Raw genomic sequence first — 17,526 nt, forward strand, 5'->3', positions numbered from 1 at the left:
ATTATTGTCAGTGCTCTGTGGGCATGATGCTCAGTGGTCATCTTTATTTAGAGACTGGTCCTGAGCTTTAAATCCAAATTAAGCAGTTACTTGTTTTTATCAGAACTTAGCTTGTGTGATGTGTTGGGGTGAACTGATTTTTTTTTCCAATGGAAGTCATTGCTCAAATTAAATTCATTATCCCTAATGGTATGTGAGCTGGGATGATGGGAGACAGAACATGGAGATTCTGAGATTGGGACCAGAGAGGATATAGTGAGGAAAGTGAACAGACAAATGGGGTGAGAGTTTTAAAAGGGTGATGATGGTTTAAAAGAGTTTCAAAATAATTTTCATCATTTGCAAGACTCTGCCTTTCTTTCAGCGAACAACTTCTTTAGCTGATGCCTTTTTCCTTGTGTGTCTGTGTGTGTGTGTGTGTGTGTGTGTGTGTGTGTGTGTCTGTGTGTGTGTAGAAAGTGAACTTGTTTCTTTTCTTTGAAGCAAAAATTTGTCAAATATAAACTTTCTCTGGCAACCAGGAATCCATTTCTTTTTCAGTGGCTTGAGGCTGGGCAAGAAGGGATGAGGAAAGGAATTTCATTTTCCTTTTTTACTCAGAGGTAGTTTGACATGTTTTTTAAAAATACAATTTTATTAAGATATATTCACACACCATACAGTCAGTACAAGGGATACAATCAAGTTTTTGTGCTAACTTTCAATGATGGCCATCTCTTCTCTGCAGTTCACTATTTCTGATATGTAACTCCATCATTTCAGTTATCACATATTATTGACACTGTTGATTTTTAAATTGATTAGATATCCATTCTCAAGCTTCAGCATGCATCAGAATTATTTGAGTAGATTGTTAAAAATAGATTCCTTTCCCACTTTCCCACCTCTACACCTGTCAGAGCAGAATTCCCAGGGAATTCTGATGCAGGTGGCCTATGAAGTATATTTTGGTGAGCTTCCATAAGTGCAGGAGCTGGGTTGTCTGCATGCATTGTGCTTGGTACATAATAGGTGTTTAGTAAATACTTACTAAATGAAGGATCAACTGAATGAATAAATGGATGACCTAAAAAAATATACTGAATGAAGAAACAGCAAACCATTAAGTACACCATTAAGGGTTTTAAGCACTGGGTTTCAGCAAAGTCATCAGAATGGTCTTTAGAATTTTAGAATGGGGAGATCCATGCAGACTATGAGTTACATGGCCTTTTGTCCTTTTAGGTTATGCTGAAATGTTTTAAGAACAATGGCAGGTTTAATTTAGAGATAAACTTAAATTTTAACGAGAAATTTTTAAGTAGGAAATTAAGGACATGAATGGCATGGAATCTGCCCAGTTGATGCTGTTATGAATTATTCATATATGAAACTAATAAATGATCTACGTTTTATAGAGTGTGAGATAGATAGCTTTTAACTGCTCTGATTTGAATTAACTGGCAAATCTTAGCACACAGGGACTCTGAGAAAGACACTCATCATTTTTAGTTTCTAATTTATCCATCTGAAAATAGGGGTAACATTCCCTAGGTTTTATGGTGAATGATAGTCAACTCAATTTTTACAATAATAAAGCTGTTTGTTTTTTCATTGGAAGTAATACCTATTTATAGAAAATTAAGAATATATAAAAAAATAGAAATGGAAAACAATCTTTGTGTCATAAGTAAAAGTTAACTGCTTTTATATTTACAGTCAATATAAATCAGGTATTTATTTAGCGCTTTCCTATACAGCTGTACTGGGTGCCATGGGGTATATAAAGACACTCTTCAGGAGTCCATAATGTCATGGAGAGGACAAATGATTAGGCAAGTGATTGCCATACAAGACATGAAGCCCAAGTGTGACAAGTGCTGTAACAAAGTGGAGGAGGAAGTGATGAATTTTAGCTGGCAGTATTCAGAAAGGTTTCCTGGGTGCAGTGCATTTAAGCTGCACCTGGAAGGTTAAGTAGGATTTTGGGGAGCTAAGATTGTGTGGGAGTGGGCAAGGCATTTCAGACACAGAGAATGCATCCCAGGAAAAGGCAGGAAGGAGACTTCCGGTTCAGGGCACAGGATGTAGATCGTTGTGACTGAAGCAAATGATGCTGGAAGGTGAAGGGGAGGGGACCAATTTGACTGGTAGAATATTGACACTATTGGAGATTTTGAAAGGTTTTCTGATCCAGCCCTTTACCAGCACATCCAGAACAGATTCATACTTTATGGCTATTCTGCCTTTTTTTGGCAGTTACTCAAAAACTCTCATCCTAAGGTTCAAAAAAGTTTTCCAGGAAGTTTGAACCTAAATGCTTGCTTTTCTCTTCTTTTAATTTATTTCTGAGAAAAACCTGAACCAAAGTCATTGGTGGTCTTGGTATAAGGGATATCCTATAAAGACTTTTTGGAAATATTTGTTGATTGAGTAAATGAATGAATGAATGACAATTAACATTTATACTTTATCAAGTCTTGTAAAGAATACTGAGTTGAGAGTCCAGGAAAACCCACATGTTGCAGTGAACGTGGACTTACACTTCTTGATTTCTCTCTCTGGCATCTATCATGTCCACAGAAGAAATTAATATGGAAACACTGAGTCCTTAGGATGAAAAGTGAAATTCTAACATCAGATTCTAAATGAGACTGATTTAAAAATTAAAGCTCGTGGATGTTGGAAAAGGGAAATAAAAAGCCTTTCCTTTTCAACCTGTGACTTTCTGTCTCAATGAAAGGCATTCAAAGATAGTGACTTGTGGAACCTGTAACTACAGATAATATAACTAATTCCTTAAGATGATATTCATTGACTCCTCCTGACAGACCACATTACGTTGGTTTTTCTTTTGCCATCATTTTCCACATTTGGTTTGGCTCTGTTTTCAAACCCACCCACTGGTCTTTCATTATGGTTAAAATGCATTTGAGGGATTATAAATAGGGCAAGAGTGGCCATGGGCAAAATAAAAATGTGTTAAAATTTGTAATTGGGAATATTCTAGTAACAATGCCAGAAATCTGTATGGCGGTTTTGGCTCTATTTTTGAAGGTATCTGGTTATGATGATGAAATAAGGTAGCCAGATTTAGTCAATGACCAGGGCTCCCACGATGTACTATGTATGACATACGAAGGTATATTGTTTATTGGATGTGTGCTTTAGAGCTGAACTGCCTGCATTCAAATCCCAGCTCTACCATTTACTAACTGGGAAACCTTGAGCAAGTTATGTAATCTCTTTTTGCCTCAATAGTATTATCTGGAAAATGGGAATAGAAATAATACTTCATAAGGTTGTGATGAAGAATGAATGGATTAGTATACAAAATAACTTAGAGGAGAGCCTTGCACATGGTATTTTCATGTGTTTACTATAATAAAAATAACTACAAAGTTGCTCTACCGAGAGGCTCCTCCTGCCTTACCTTTTATGCTTGGCTGTGTGGGATTGGCCATTATTATTGAAGCAAGGTTGCCACCTGAGTGTTCATCTTTTCCAGCCTGGGAAAGGATTTCTACCAGTGACCCAGAAGACAAAGATATGAAGGTTTTTCCTTAAATCTTATCTCCGGGACTGCAAGAATTCTGTGCCTAGTAAATCCTTGCAAATTGTGCTCCTAATGGAAACAGTTTAAGACAAGTGTATCCTCAGTCTCTCCCAAGCCCCCAGATGGACAAACACTTGGATTCATTATCTACCTCATTCCTGCTGCATATCAGACTATTGGGATGACTTTAAAGATCTGCCCAAGGCTAACATTTGTAACTTAATACATTTTGGCAAGAAACACTTGGTATTTAGGAAGTCTTTGCAAAAGAGCATCACTGAAGATGAACACCTTCTCTACCATACACATGCTTACAATCTTTGCATGTGCTGTTCTTTCTCATTTAATTTCTAGTCATTCCTTGCAGGGGCAATAAGTTGGGGCAGGTAGGCAGGAAGATCTGGTACGCTGCAGTGCCCTGGCTCTCCCTCCCAGTCTCCACAAAATTTCTAAGGAATTGCAAATTATTATTTCCCCACTGACCAGTAGTTATTTGTCCTCTCCTCTGCCCTTTCACCATCCTGACCCATTTTCATATTTGACTTCTAGCACAAGAAGACCTATTTTCAGTGGGTCCTTTTTCTTAAAACTATTTTAAAATTCATTAGTCTCTCACTATGCATCTCAGCACCTTTTTTTAAAATCCTTGCCACTAATCAGATGTCCTAGATCAAGGCCACATTCTGAGCTCTGAGGTAATGAATGCTTTTCAAGTTGATCATGTTCACTCCTTCAGGCTGAGAACAGTTTCCAGAAATGCCCAAGATCTGAGGAACCTTGGCCAGGGGAAAAGGTAAACTCCTTGAAGTCAGCGGCCAATAATAATAGTCAGTGGCCACATGCTCTCCCCCTGGGATCCCCAAGATAGTGCTGCAACTTGGTGCCATTCCACCTTCCACTGCAGGAGGGGGAGAGAATTTGCTTCATCTGGGTAGAATCCCCTCAATGGCCTTATTCCTTCCTTTTCTGCCTTCCCCACCTCTCAAACAGAACTGTGACGGGGGTTAATTAAAGGCAGCTCCTTTCTCAGGAGTGCCTTTTAGCATCAGAAAAGAAGAGGTCCTCCTGGCAGCGAGAACCCCTCCCCTTACATGGTTTGGCACCTCAGCCCATCCTAGGGTATCCTGGGGATTTGGGCAGACTTACAGGTATCATGTTTTCACATGGATGAACTGTACTCTACAGCTTCTTCTATGTATTAGGAAGCCCCAAGTTTTCTTTGACATTTGATAATTAATTGTTTTGGTCTTCCCTGTTTCCAAGAGACATCTCTCTTTTTGTGGCGGTATCCATGAGACTCTTGTTTACCCCTTCATGGACTTTGCATCTTTGAGGGTTACCAGGAGGTTGCAGTGGCATTGGGTAAACAGCCCCTGGCAGTTTAGATGGTCAAGGTAGGGATGGGTGCTTTCTGGTTAGACGTTTTCCATTTGGGAGAGTACTTGTACTCCTGGAAAGTCTTCCTTGGTTACTTCTGGGCAGAAGATTTGACCATGGAGGAAAGTGGCTCTGCACTTCTTTGCCAAAGCAAAGGGTGATGTCTCGGTCTATGGAAACAGCTTCTCCAAAGAGGCCCTTTCAGTCATGAGGCATTTCCCTCTTCACTCTCCAGTGAGTACGTGTGAGAGCAGCTTGAACTCCACCCAGAAGGGACCTCACTGTTGTTTTCACACAGCTGTTCCTTGCATCGGGACAGAGTGAGCTTCCGTGTCCTGAATATCTTTTGGAAGGACCATCTGCCACATAACCATCTGTGGGTAAAAGTCAGAGAAACTTTCAGGGAACCTTAAGATTGCAAATGGGGATTTTATGTCCTGGGTTAGGTGTGCCTTGATGCTTTTCCTTTCCAGTCTGGACATTAGGAAAACAGCTGAAATCATCCAAACGTGATTTTTCAGAATTGTGGGGGTGGAGGGTAAAAACTCAACCTGCTCAACCCAGATCTATTGCAACGTTTGCATAATAATTAATGATGTACAAGCTGTTGCCTAATGGATGGTTTTACTGTGGGTGCCCTTCAGTTCTGACTAGCTGGAGTCTGCTGTGACTTAAGCTGCTGCCTCGCTCCTTTATTTGTCCTGGCCTTTGGTTAGAGCTGCTGTGGTTATTGTTGTCGTTCCTGGTGGTTATTTCTCCTTTTTTTCTTTCTTTATATAGGGCATTCAGTGAAACCTATAGTTCTTGTCAGTTACATAGATATTTGCTTCTTCTTTTAAATTTTACATTCAAAGAGAGAAGAATACTTTTCATATCTGAAAATCTCAGCATCTTTGAGTGCTAGGCAGTGGGCAGTTGCCAGGGATAAATGATGATGAAAATAATTCTTGCTTCCTCTAAGCCAAGCACTAAACATTCTATATGTGATACCTCATTTAATTCTAAAATAACTCTCCAAAGTAGGCTCTTTCCCACCCCCATCCCCATTTCATAGGTGAGAAAATTGAGGCACAGAGAGGTTAATAATTTGTCTAAAGCCACACAGTGAATTGAGCAGTAAAGCTAGGATTGTGGTGGAAGGGCACAGTGGTACTGGGGAGAAGTGCTATTATTCTTGTGCTCTGAGGAGGCCACTGACCTTAAGGGAGTCACCCAGTTTGTCTTGTCTCCTCCACATGCTCTTGTCCAGTTTACTATACTGTTGTCTTTACTGCCAATCACTCCCATTTCTACCCCTTGGAGGTCCTGAGTTCTGTTTAGTTGGACAAGTATTTACTGAAAACGCACTGGGTTCTGGGTATGGTGCCATGTGTTGGGAATAAAAAGATTATATTTTTAATTTTATATTCTTGTACAGATAGGGCAGCTCCTGATTGCTAATTCAGTTGATTTTCTTTTTGGTGGAGCCCAGAGTTACCTTTTGGTATCCAGCACTGTGCTAGTCATATGAAAACTGCTTAGAATACTGTGTATCTATTGGTTGGTGATATACAAATAAGTCACTGGATAAACAATTTTGCTCCACAAACATCTGTGTTTGGTTCAGTTAATGTTCAATGATGGGCTAATATCCCATATTAGCCTGATCGATATACTAAACACAACTTTTAATGGGAAGTCACTTTTGGTTTTATGACTGTCTCTTTACTGATTGGGGTAGTAGAATAAAAAGTTCAAGAGCTCAAATGTTGAGGTCTTGTGCTGGCTTTTGAGAAACATTTATGTTAGAAAAATCATATAAGTAGGAGCAGGATGAGTGGATTATCATTTTATATCATATACTATTATAACTGGGTGAGCATAAGCAAATCTCCTGACCTCTCAATTTTCTTATATGCAAGATGGGCAGGTTAGACCAAGTGGTGGTTCAAGTCACTTATAAAGTCCTATAATTCATGGAAAACCCATACTGTACTCATCCCTTTGGCTAATGTAGGATATTAGTTCAGTTTTTGACTGTAGATAAATCCCATAATCTTTTTGAGTTTTTGTGTTCTTGCCTTTCAAGTCAGTTGACAATTCCTAGGTTGCCTATATAATAGGGTTCCGTGAGGATTCAGTGAGCTATTGGTGGTGTAAGTACTTCGAATAGTATAACAGACTGCATAACGTAAGATAATACTAATGGTATTGAAAGTTCAAGAAAAGGTGTTGGGTTTTCTGACCCCCCCTCCAAGAAAACATGTTGAGTTAAAAAGGAGTTTCATCCCAGTTGTGCTGTTTCCTGGAGTTTATAGAGCTCCTTGTAACACTATAGGGTAAATAGGGGCTTTGCCCTGCCGTAAGCAAGTTTCTCACAGCTGAGGTGAGGTTGCCACACTCTTCTGACAACACTATAAAATACACCCACCATACGAAATGTGATGATTCGTTAGAGTAAAGTAAGATTTTGAGTTATCATAAGCTCAACTTTGTTAAAAGCCCCCTTGGAATCAGAAATCTTCTCCACAGGCCAGTGGACGTGCACGTTTCCCTGGGTTTACACATGCCTTATAAACTTAGTTTGATAAATCATCCCCCAAATTTGTGCGCCACGTCTAACTCTGTCTCTCATTGGGGATATTTTTAACTCCTACTTCTGACTCCTTTCTGTTCCTTTAAGGAAGTGAGATCTGAAAGGGTCAGACCCTTGGCTTCTACTTAGTGGAAAACTTTCAAAGAATTCCCGAGGCTCCCCTGGGGTAGGGCTGACTCTCCCCAAAAGAATAGGCCCTTCAGAGAGTCTTTGCCACATAAGGGCTTGCGCGAGGCACAGGCAACAGTTGACGGCCGTATCTTCCCCACGACAGATGGTCAAGCCTTCAATTTCAGCAAGCGATCCACTGTCGAGAGGGCGGGCAGGGATTCTGCCAGCATACCAAGTGACAGGGCAGCTTAGGGTAACAGGGATCCGGTGTGTGCCCGGCATAGCTCCTATGCTAACGACGGGCTGCTGACAGGTGCCTCGCCCCTGCTCATCTTTAAGGCAGAAGATCCCCAGCTCCCTTGATTCTGTTTCTCTCTGGCAGGGTTAGTGTCCTGTTTGTCTGTCTTTCAAAATCCATTTTGGCACCAGATGGACCCCCACACGGTAGCTAGCAGTTATCTTACTTGAAGATGCCAAGAGAGTGTGCTGACAGCTCCTTCGAACACAACTTGAAGCTGGCTGTCAGGTCTGGGCTCAAATGGCTTAAATATGCACAGGCGACGGATGTGCCAACCTTGGGGAACCAGGGGTGGCAGCCCACGGGAAGGAGAATGTCAGTGACTTCTCTCTCCATAATACTCAAGATGCCGTTGTGCTTAAAAAAAAAAAAAAAAAAAAAAATAGCTCTTAGTAGAATTATTCCTATTTACTCATTACTACTATTGCTGTCAATAGTACAGTTGGCATTAATATCATTACTACACTATGTTTGTTATTACTAAAACTACCTTGGTATAGTGGTTAAGGGCACAGTCTCTGGGGCGACACTGTTGAGTTTGAACTCCAGATTCACATTTACTAACCTTTGGTGAAGTTATGTACCTTCTCTGAATCTTGGTTCCCTTGTGTATAAAATGGGGCTAATAGCAGAGGTTCGTTCAGCGGATTAAATGGGAAAATGTATTTGAAGCTCCTAGTGGTGTTCTGAACTCGAGGTAAGCCCCCTAGCACCATGCTTACCAGTTGCTGGCCTTGTGTACAGGATCTCAACTAACTCTCACAACTGCCTTGTAAGGGAGGAACTGTTATACCCCATTTATAGACAAGGAAACTAGTGCAGAGAAGTTCAGTTACTCATCCTGGTACCTGGCAGAGCCAGGATCTGAACTTCATCGTTAAGTATTTCTAAAGACTGAGGCTTTCCCAACGTACCACACCGACTCTCACTGTCAATTAAATGGGGCTTGGCTTTCCGACTAGTTCTCCTTGAATAAAGTGGCCTGCTTTCACATTTTGCTTTACTTTGTGTGTAGGTTTGAACCCCACCTAGACGGGGAGCTCACTGCCACCAGTTGTAGGACAGTAAATGGTTTCTGAAAGAAAGCCATGCATGTGTGATCACTAGGGCCACCCAATACTTGCCTTTTGAGAGCCCAGAGGAAAGGGGCAATGTGAAAGCACTTAGGATTTCAACTACTCCCTCAAACTCTTGCCTCTCCCAAGTGCGCCCTACTGGTAAAGGATGGCAGATCCTGTGTCTGTCGGGTTGGCCTGTGAATGGCAGTGTTGCTCTTTGCATTGGGGGAGGGGTGCTCAGAGCCAGGTTTCATTTTACAAGGTTGAGCTTCAGCAGTGTCCAGCGAGTCATTTATCTTGGACAAAATGTTGATAAGCTTCGGGCTCCGTGGAGAGAGCCTGGAAGTAGGGGCAAGTGACTATTTGGAGGCCTGCTTTTTATTGACTGGCAGTCAAATGTTGCATGATGCTACGAGAACCACTTCAGGAAGATATTTCCATTTTAAAATGTTATTCCTTTGGTTGAAGAAGTCATTGTTTCTCTTGAAAGAGTTATTCCTGTTCTGTTCTCCCCCTTTGGCAGAGTCTAAGAGACCAGGGAGGAGAGAGATTCTTCCAGAACTTCTTTCAGTTTAGTATTCAGAAATTGGTTCCATTCAGCTTGTCTCCGTGCTATACCCCTTGTTATTTAGGGCCCCGGCATTATGTGATTAGTAGACATTGTACTCAGAACCAAATTAGGACTGAGGTATTATGAAGTGATAGTCCCTCACAAATTATGTTGATTGAGATGAGACTTTTACTTCAGTGTAGACTTGAGATGAGGGAAAGGTAAAGAAAAGAAAATTCCTACAAAAATTAAATTGCCCAGCATTTTAATGCATTTTAATATTTTCAGAAAATATTTGAGCCTGAAATCCTCAGGCACATCTATAAGTAGAAGGGAATAGTAGAACTTGGGGTGGCTCTTAAAGTGCCCCTTTCCTGAAACATACCCTAGCCTGGCATCTTTGATATCTGCTGCTTCCCGTTACAGACTTTTAGCAACCAAGATGGTAATACAAGAAATAACTCAGCAAGTTGTAGAGTGACTGTGTAATTCATCATCCAAAGCAGGACACTTTAGATAGATAGAGTGGTTGCTGTTAACACTTACAGCAGTAGGGCAATTGTAGGCTGGTATCGTCCCTGGCAAACCGGGGGGTTTGGTCACCTGAGCAAGTAAAATCCCCAGATCTCATATAGAACCAATTTAGGAACCAAGGTAGCAAGGAGCAAGGCAGGATGCCCCTTAGAGAATCACAAATAGTGTTTGTCTACAGCAGGCTGTCTAAGAAAAACACACAGCAGATAGTTGTGAAGTCAAATGAATTTAGTTAGTATGTGAATCTTACCTGCTTCTCATGGGTGTTGCTAATTAGAACATTTTATTTGGAGATGACACAATCAAAAGTGTTTGGCATATCCAGCCATTCATCTAGTATGTATTTTGCCAGTTCATCACCTGTGAATTTATGGGGCTCAAATTCCATACTGTTGACAGGGACTATGAGTAATTCTCAGACAGTTATATCCAGTTGGTACCTGCCTTAAATTATGGTGGAGACTTTCCCTCTGAGTGAAAATATTTCCTAGGGGACTTAATTTGGCAATCTTTGTGTCAGATCTCTTGGCAATACTGGGAGTTTTCCCTTTATAAAGAAGGTCCAGTTTGGATCCAAAACAAAGGCTAAAGCTTCAAATGAAGTACTGGTTCTAACATCATTCTGAATATTTCAGAAAGTGCACAGAGAATAGACTGTACAATTCAGAAACATCTGACTACATCCCACCCCTCACCCCATAATAGAACCGAAATCCTAACCTTGATAATTTGTTTCTTTGCAGGTTCTTCTTGAAATTTTTCCTCAAATGTAACCAAAATTGCCTAAAGAATGCAGGAAACCCTCGTGACATGCGGAGATTCCAGGTGGGTCTCTTTCTTCTTTAAATCTGAGAAATGACGTGGATATCGGGAGAGGGTAAAAAAGGCTTAGGGCCAGAGAATATATAGCGTAGCTGTTTCCTCAGACATGAAGAGCAGGTGAGGCGCTCGATCCCCCAGGGAACTGCATCTGGAAGGTGTTGTTTTTGTTGTGGAAGACTTGGGACTGAACCACCTGTGCTTACTGGCTGAGTCAGTGATGTCCTTGGAGTCCAGCTAAGCTTCCTTTATGGGCTCAGATGCCTAAACCGCCAAAGGTGACGTGAAGTACGAGAGCACTGAAATGGTGGCTTCTTCTCCTAAAGTTTGTATAAATAGAAAACTGGTAAATAAGACCCTTGTTCTGTTTTAGATTATGCCCCCCTTCTTCCTTCCTTTCTCCTCACTCTCCTTGCCCAATCTTGGAAATAACAATAATTGTCCATTAAAAATGGACTTCTTAAGAGCAGGGCATGTCTAGGGCCATGTGGTGACAATTGTCTTTCGGAAATGTCCTTGTACAGCACATGTAAATGTTCTCAAGGATCAGTCAGATCTGCCACCATTTAAAGCATGCTGGTATTTTATCTTCACATAATTATACGTTTACTAAAGGATGAAGATGTGAAAACAAATGTGCTAACATCAAAGACACAATATGGTACTTGAGTTTTAGGAAAGGTTGCTGAGTTCTAGATACAGGACTTCTCAAACTCAAAAATGCTGAGAATCCCCTGAGGAGCTTGTTAAAAAACAGATGCTGACTGAGGCCTGGGAGGGCCTGAAATTCTACAGTTCTAACTGGCTCCTGGATGGTGCTGACAGTGCCAGTCCACAGACCACACTTTGAGTAGCAAGGTTCTAGACCCTTGTGTTGCTCTCCTTTTAATTTTGTGGACAACTCATTTGCATGGTCATTGTTAGTTTCCCCATCAGAGTAATGATCCCTATATGTATATCCAAACTTTCTGTCAGCATAGTGTTTAAAATGTGCCCTCATACAAATTTAGTCAGTTTTAACTTTAAGAGTAGATTGAAATGTATGATCTCTGAGAGAGGTTCCTGAGAAATATTGAGAAATTTTAGCTGCACATTCTTTGATGGGCAAAAAGAAAGGATGATTGAGCATTGAATTTTTTTTTTAAATTTTATTTTGAAATAAATTCAAACTTACAGGAACAGTTGCAAAAACAATACAAACCCCATATACAGAACCCAGCATACCCCAACCCCCCTCCCCCAATACCCCATCCACCAACTTTAACATCCTGTCACACCACCATTTCTTTCTTTCCTTCCCTTCCTCCCTATCTATCATCCATCATCTGTTGCTCTGTCTTCTGAACGTATTGAGCATTGATTTTTGGATGCTATTATCTCTTAGACTTCAAGACAATTATTAATTTTTTAAAGAGATGAGACTTGTTAGTCTCATTAAAGAACAAGTTCAGTGGAAAGAAGATATTCTCTCCTGAGATTCTGAGGTACTTCTGAAAGTCATCTTGTCCTGACAGAGATGAACAGGGAGAATCCATAGATACCTAATTTTCTTGGAAATGTTTTTCCTGGATGGCTTCTGACCCTAAGTTGGTCAACTTGAATCTTCTAATTCACTGGTTTTTTTGTGTTGAGTTGGATGACAACAGCTTTGCTTTTAGGCTGCTGAAACCACACTTGTGATGCTACCAAGTGTGTGTTGCTAAGTGTCATTTGTAACTTGAGTTGACCTTAAGATGGGCCATATATCTACTTTGACCAAGCTTGTTTTGGGAGCAAGACATATCCAGATGTGGAGCGATTCATGTCTAATAAACATGTCTATTAAACATGCCTAATGCCTTATGAATACCAGGATCAACTTTGCTGTACCACTTTGGGATGGACTTATTGGTGACATGGTGGAACATAAACGAGCATTTGTATAAGATTTTCAGAGCCATGCTTTCCTTCACAGAACCCTCTAGTGAAATACCTAAAAGCCTTGTATTACAGGACTGCAGCTGCTCTTATACAAGATGGAAAACTAACTCAGTCTATTATTTTTATAGTGTCTAGAAAGCTTTATTTCTGCAACCAAAATAGTTATTCTTCATTTAGTAGAAAGAACACTGAGATGAAGAGGCATGAGTCACGTTTTTGGCAAATCTTGTGATCTTTTGGAGTCTCAGTTTCCTCAACCATAAAGTGGAGTAAAAAATAATGGCTCTGCATATGTCACAGGATATGAAAGAAAAACCACATTATGCATGCATAAGCAGTTTGTAAATGATAAAATAGAAATGCAGCCTTTGGTGAAAATCCTTGAGATAACCTAAAGATGAATCTGCATTACTAGTTCAGTCCAGGATCTCTCAACTGCAGCACTATTGACCTTTTAGGCTGGATAACTCTTTATGGGGGTAAAGGTGTGGCTATATACTGTGCATTATCAGATGTTCAGTAGCATCCTTGGCCTGAAACCCATTAGAAGCTAATAGTACCCTCCTCTCACCTAACAAGACAACCAAAAAACATCTCTGGACATTGTCAAATGCCCCCTGAGGGACAAAATCACCCCTGGTTGAGAACCACTGGTTCAGTCCTATACTTAATGACCTCTGACAGTCTGCCCAGTGACAGTGCTGCTGTCCTAAAGAGTGCACCCTTTGATTAATCATGTTATCTGATTGACACAAGGTCCGTACTGTCCTTCAAACACATATGAATTATCTGAACCCTGACATTTTGCCTGTGATTCTTGAACTGGCCCTAAAATAGATAGAGCCCTCTCATGGGGCAGCTACCGTGGCCACCACAGTCAGTTTTTGGGTTGAAGGAGAGCCATGTCTCTCTCTCTCTGTCAGCAATGACACATTACTTGTTGACTCTCAGGTTTCACCTGCTTTTTCCCCTTCATCCTTTCATTACCTCCTGGGAGGAGATAGAGAATGAACACTGACACATTTTATTTTATATCTCTATAAATCTACACATTCATTATCCTTTTTACACAAAAACTACTCGGTCTTTTGCATGTAGTCTTGTGGATATTTGTGCAATCAGAGAATGAATGAAGTGCCTCAAGATAGTTAAACTAAAACTTTAAATATCGCTTACCCAACCTTTCAATTTTTTTCTCCAGTCTTATTTCGTCTGTAACTCTCTACTCCCACACTTCTCCATACCATTTCATGCTGTTGACCACTCCATCCTCCTTGAATCCATCTTCTTTGGATTCCATGACAAGGTCATTTGGATTTCCTCACTCATTCTCAGTCCCCCTCCAGAGTATGATGTTTCCCTGCTCTTCTATAAAAGTTGATGTTCCCCAAGTTTCCTTCTGAGACGTGGGTCTTTTCTCACTCTATATGCTCTCCTGAATGTTTTCTCTGCTCCAAGCGCTTTACTTACTACTGGGGTATTGAGGACCCTCAAATGAGGGTCCCTGAGACCTTACGCCCAGTTTCATTCCTAGCCACCCAGTTGCCTGCTAGATATTTCCAGGAACTTCAACTCAATAAACCTTGAACGGAACTCATTGTCATCCTCATTTTTTGTGCCTCCATCCCTAGCTGGCTTCTCTTCCTATGTTTCCTGTCTCGGTTCATTCCTAACTGAATTCAGTATTGGGGAGATTATTGTTTATATTTGTGTGTATTTCAGTGTGTTCCTTTTACATCTATGTGTGTATCTATGGACTTGGCAATGATGATAATAATGATGACAATGATAAAGCTAACATTTATTGGGTGCTTACTATGCGAGAGGCATTATGCTAAGTACTTTATGTAAGTAGTCATATTTATCCTCAAAATACCCATATTAGGAATGTGAAATATGGATTATTCCAATTTTATAAATGAGGAAACTGAGGCTTAGAGAATTTAAGCAGTTTGCCCAAAGTCACACATCTACTAAGTGGTCAGGCAGTGATTCAACCTATGCTGTCTAACTCTCATACTAGCTGATATTTCAGAATAGTAAGGAAGTTGCTCAAAGTCTGTAAGCAGATACTTAATGAGGAAATAGGGAGGCCCCTTATCATCTGAGAGCCACAGTGACTACTCATGAGTATGAGTTGGAGCCCCAGGAAAGCCAGAGAGGGGGCTTTCAAAAGACGTGCTTGCTTAATAGAGCCTAAAGATGTCATCTGCATAAAGAGATTGGGAAGTCACCAACAGTGTTCAGGCAGAGGGTAGATTCCTGTTGAAGGGAGGAACTCGAGCATTGTTCCAGAACAGAGCTATGGTGTTGGTCAATTGTTACCGGTATGAATTTTAGAAAAAGAAGTTCTTATTCAGCAGGCTGCCTGGGCCTTGTTTAACTTATGGAGGTTTTGACTAGTTCTCCAAACTAAGAAAGACCCATTAAGTCACATTGGCTCACCTAGATAGGACAAGAGGAAAGCAGCCAGAGACATATTAGAACAGTCTGTTAAGAAATCATTCTGAAGTTCCCAAATCTCAGGAATAAACCAGAAGGGGGTGATTAGTCTCACCTGCAGCTATCCTGACTGCCAGGGATGTCCCATAGAGACATTGGTTGAAGGTTTTCCTATGAACAAGATGTATAATTTGCGTCGGTTTTCTCATAGTACACTCATTAGGAAGCTGATTTCAAATATCTTTACTTCTGTATTGCCCCTGCAGGGAGGTGAGAGAGTGCATCTTGTTGGCATGAGAAAGCTCTGGCCTGTTCTTTACATATCAATGTGGCTTTTACCAGTTATTCTGAAAGCCCAAGTCCTGGAGACATCTGATGGAAAACATACTCTCTTGCCTATTAAGTGTGCTCTCTCCAACTGTCACTGATGCTGCTTTTCTCTCATCCCATTTTGTATGCTTGCCAGGCCAGCCTGATCCTCACGCAGCAATGCCAAAGTGTGTCTCCTCTGAACAGCAACCAGGGGCCTGTGTAGATGACTGAGGAGAACATAGGAAAGGTTGTTGATCTCTTGACATGTAAAGACATTCTGTCAAGCCAACTCAGCATCACAGCAGCTGAGCTTCTGGTGTGTAAACAGAGACTGCTTAATTACACAGGTCATGTCAATTAGTGTGACCTTAGCATTTTCAAGAAATTAATCACTTTCTGCAGAGCTTGGCCACGTTCATACTTTAAGGCAGTATGGAATAAACCTTGTAGAAAATCTGTTAGGATTTTTTTTTTTTTTCCAGTAGATGTTTTCTTTTGAAATCCCTAGGCTGTGGTTAGGGTAACAAACTTGCTTAACTTCAACAGTTGATACAGGCTTCATTCAGTCCTGGTGGGTGTGGGGTAGGGGGCAGGAAGTGAGAAAGTGGGGTATGCTGGGGACAAAAACAATTCATGACACGGAAAAATTCACTGTGACTAAAATGAGCCTGTTCCTTCATCTTGACACTAAAAAGATGCTAATGTCAAAGGACTGTGTTAAAACCACGTCGCGGATCTGGTTTTTAACTGACAGGCGCCAGATAAGTCAAGGTTAAGATTTAAGTCCTTATCAATAGCTTTCCTTGTTGTGACTGGCTGAAAGAAGGTAGTAAGGGGGAGGAACAAGAATTGGGTACAAGCTGTGGCTGCAGTAAACACAACAATACATGAAGACTATGTGTTAAAGTATAAATTTTCAAATCCATCTTCTCTCTTCAGTAAAGTTCTTCCTTGGGTTATAAATCTATATTCATATGTAAATGTTAGATCTATGTCTATATATGGACATAAATATAAGATCTATTCATTCATGCATGCATGCATGAACTCCGTAGTATTTATTGAAGTGATACTTGGGGCGTATATAAAGATGAGCAAATAAGGTGGGGTCTTTGTTTCAATGAAGCTCTTAGTCTTGTTGGAATATATCAGTTAGGATAATACTAGCTGCTGTAACAAATAGACCAAAGCATGTATACTGGCTTACATAAACCAGAAGGTTATTTCTTGCTCACATTATGGTACAAGGCAGGTGTTTCTCTTTGGTGGGTCGATTGTGTTCATGAATGTGTTTGGGGACCTGGACCCTTTAGGTCCTGGGGCTTCACCATTCCCTATTACCTTGTTTTTTCTGTGATGGCTAAAAGAGCACATGAAAGGAGCACACAGAACTCTCACAAACCTTGGTGCAGAAATGATCCTTGTCCAATCTGCTAACATTCTGTTGGCTGGAAGTTAATCACATGGCCACATATAAGCACAGGGGGAGGCCTGAAAATGTGTGCCACCCAGGAAGAGGAGAAAATGGATTTACAGTGTGCAATTATCATTAGCTGCCACAATGAAGATGTGTAAAAATTAATACTTACAAATGATTAAATTTGTAATCATTGTGATAATGAAAATTAAACAGGACATAATGAGAGAGAATAACAGTATGAGGTCAGTGATGGGAACCTACCTTAAAGTAGGTGATCAGGGAAGGCTTCTGAGGAAGTGACTATTAAACTCAGAGCTAAAGGGTAAAAGTGATTGTCCTGAGAAGAGCCAGAAGAGTATTCCAAGGAGAAAGAACAGCAAGCACAAACTCATGTTTACCCAAGGAGAAGAACAACCTTCTTTCACTTAGTCATTTGAGTGGGGGATAGGAGATATGAGGATAAACAACCAGGTTATTTATCCCAAATTCCCATGAAAAATGGGTTTTTCTTTTAGAAATGATGACATGGGAAATGACATTAGAGGGCAACCCCCTGCCTTTTTTTAGTGAATTCT

The 17,526-nt window shown here is 40.6% G+C and overlaps 1 protein-coding gene across 7 annotated transcripts in view; it reads left to right on the forward strand.

Moving 5' to 3' along the window:
• Window positions 1-17,526, forward strand: part of EBF1 (EBF transcription factor 1) — a 432,079-nt gene that overhangs the window by 279,604 nt on the left and 134,949 nt on the right. For all 7 annotated transcript variants that reach the window (XM_037798760.1, XM_037798761.1, XM_037798756.1 and 4 more), the window contains one exon: window positions 10,782-10,863. In XM_037798760.1, coding sequence (XP_037654688.1) covers window positions 10,782-10,863 — 82 coding nt within the window. The remainder of the gene's footprint in view (window positions 1-10,781; window positions 10,864-17,526) is intronic.

The sequence above is a fragment of the Choloepus didactylus genome, chromosome 11 (genome assembly GCF_015220235.1).
Source record: "Choloepus didactylus isolate mChoDid1 chromosome 11, mChoDid1.pri, whole genome shotgun sequence".
Lineage (NCBI taxonomy): Eukaryota > Metazoa > Chordata > Mammalia > Pilosa > Megalonychidae > Choloepus > Choloepus didactylus.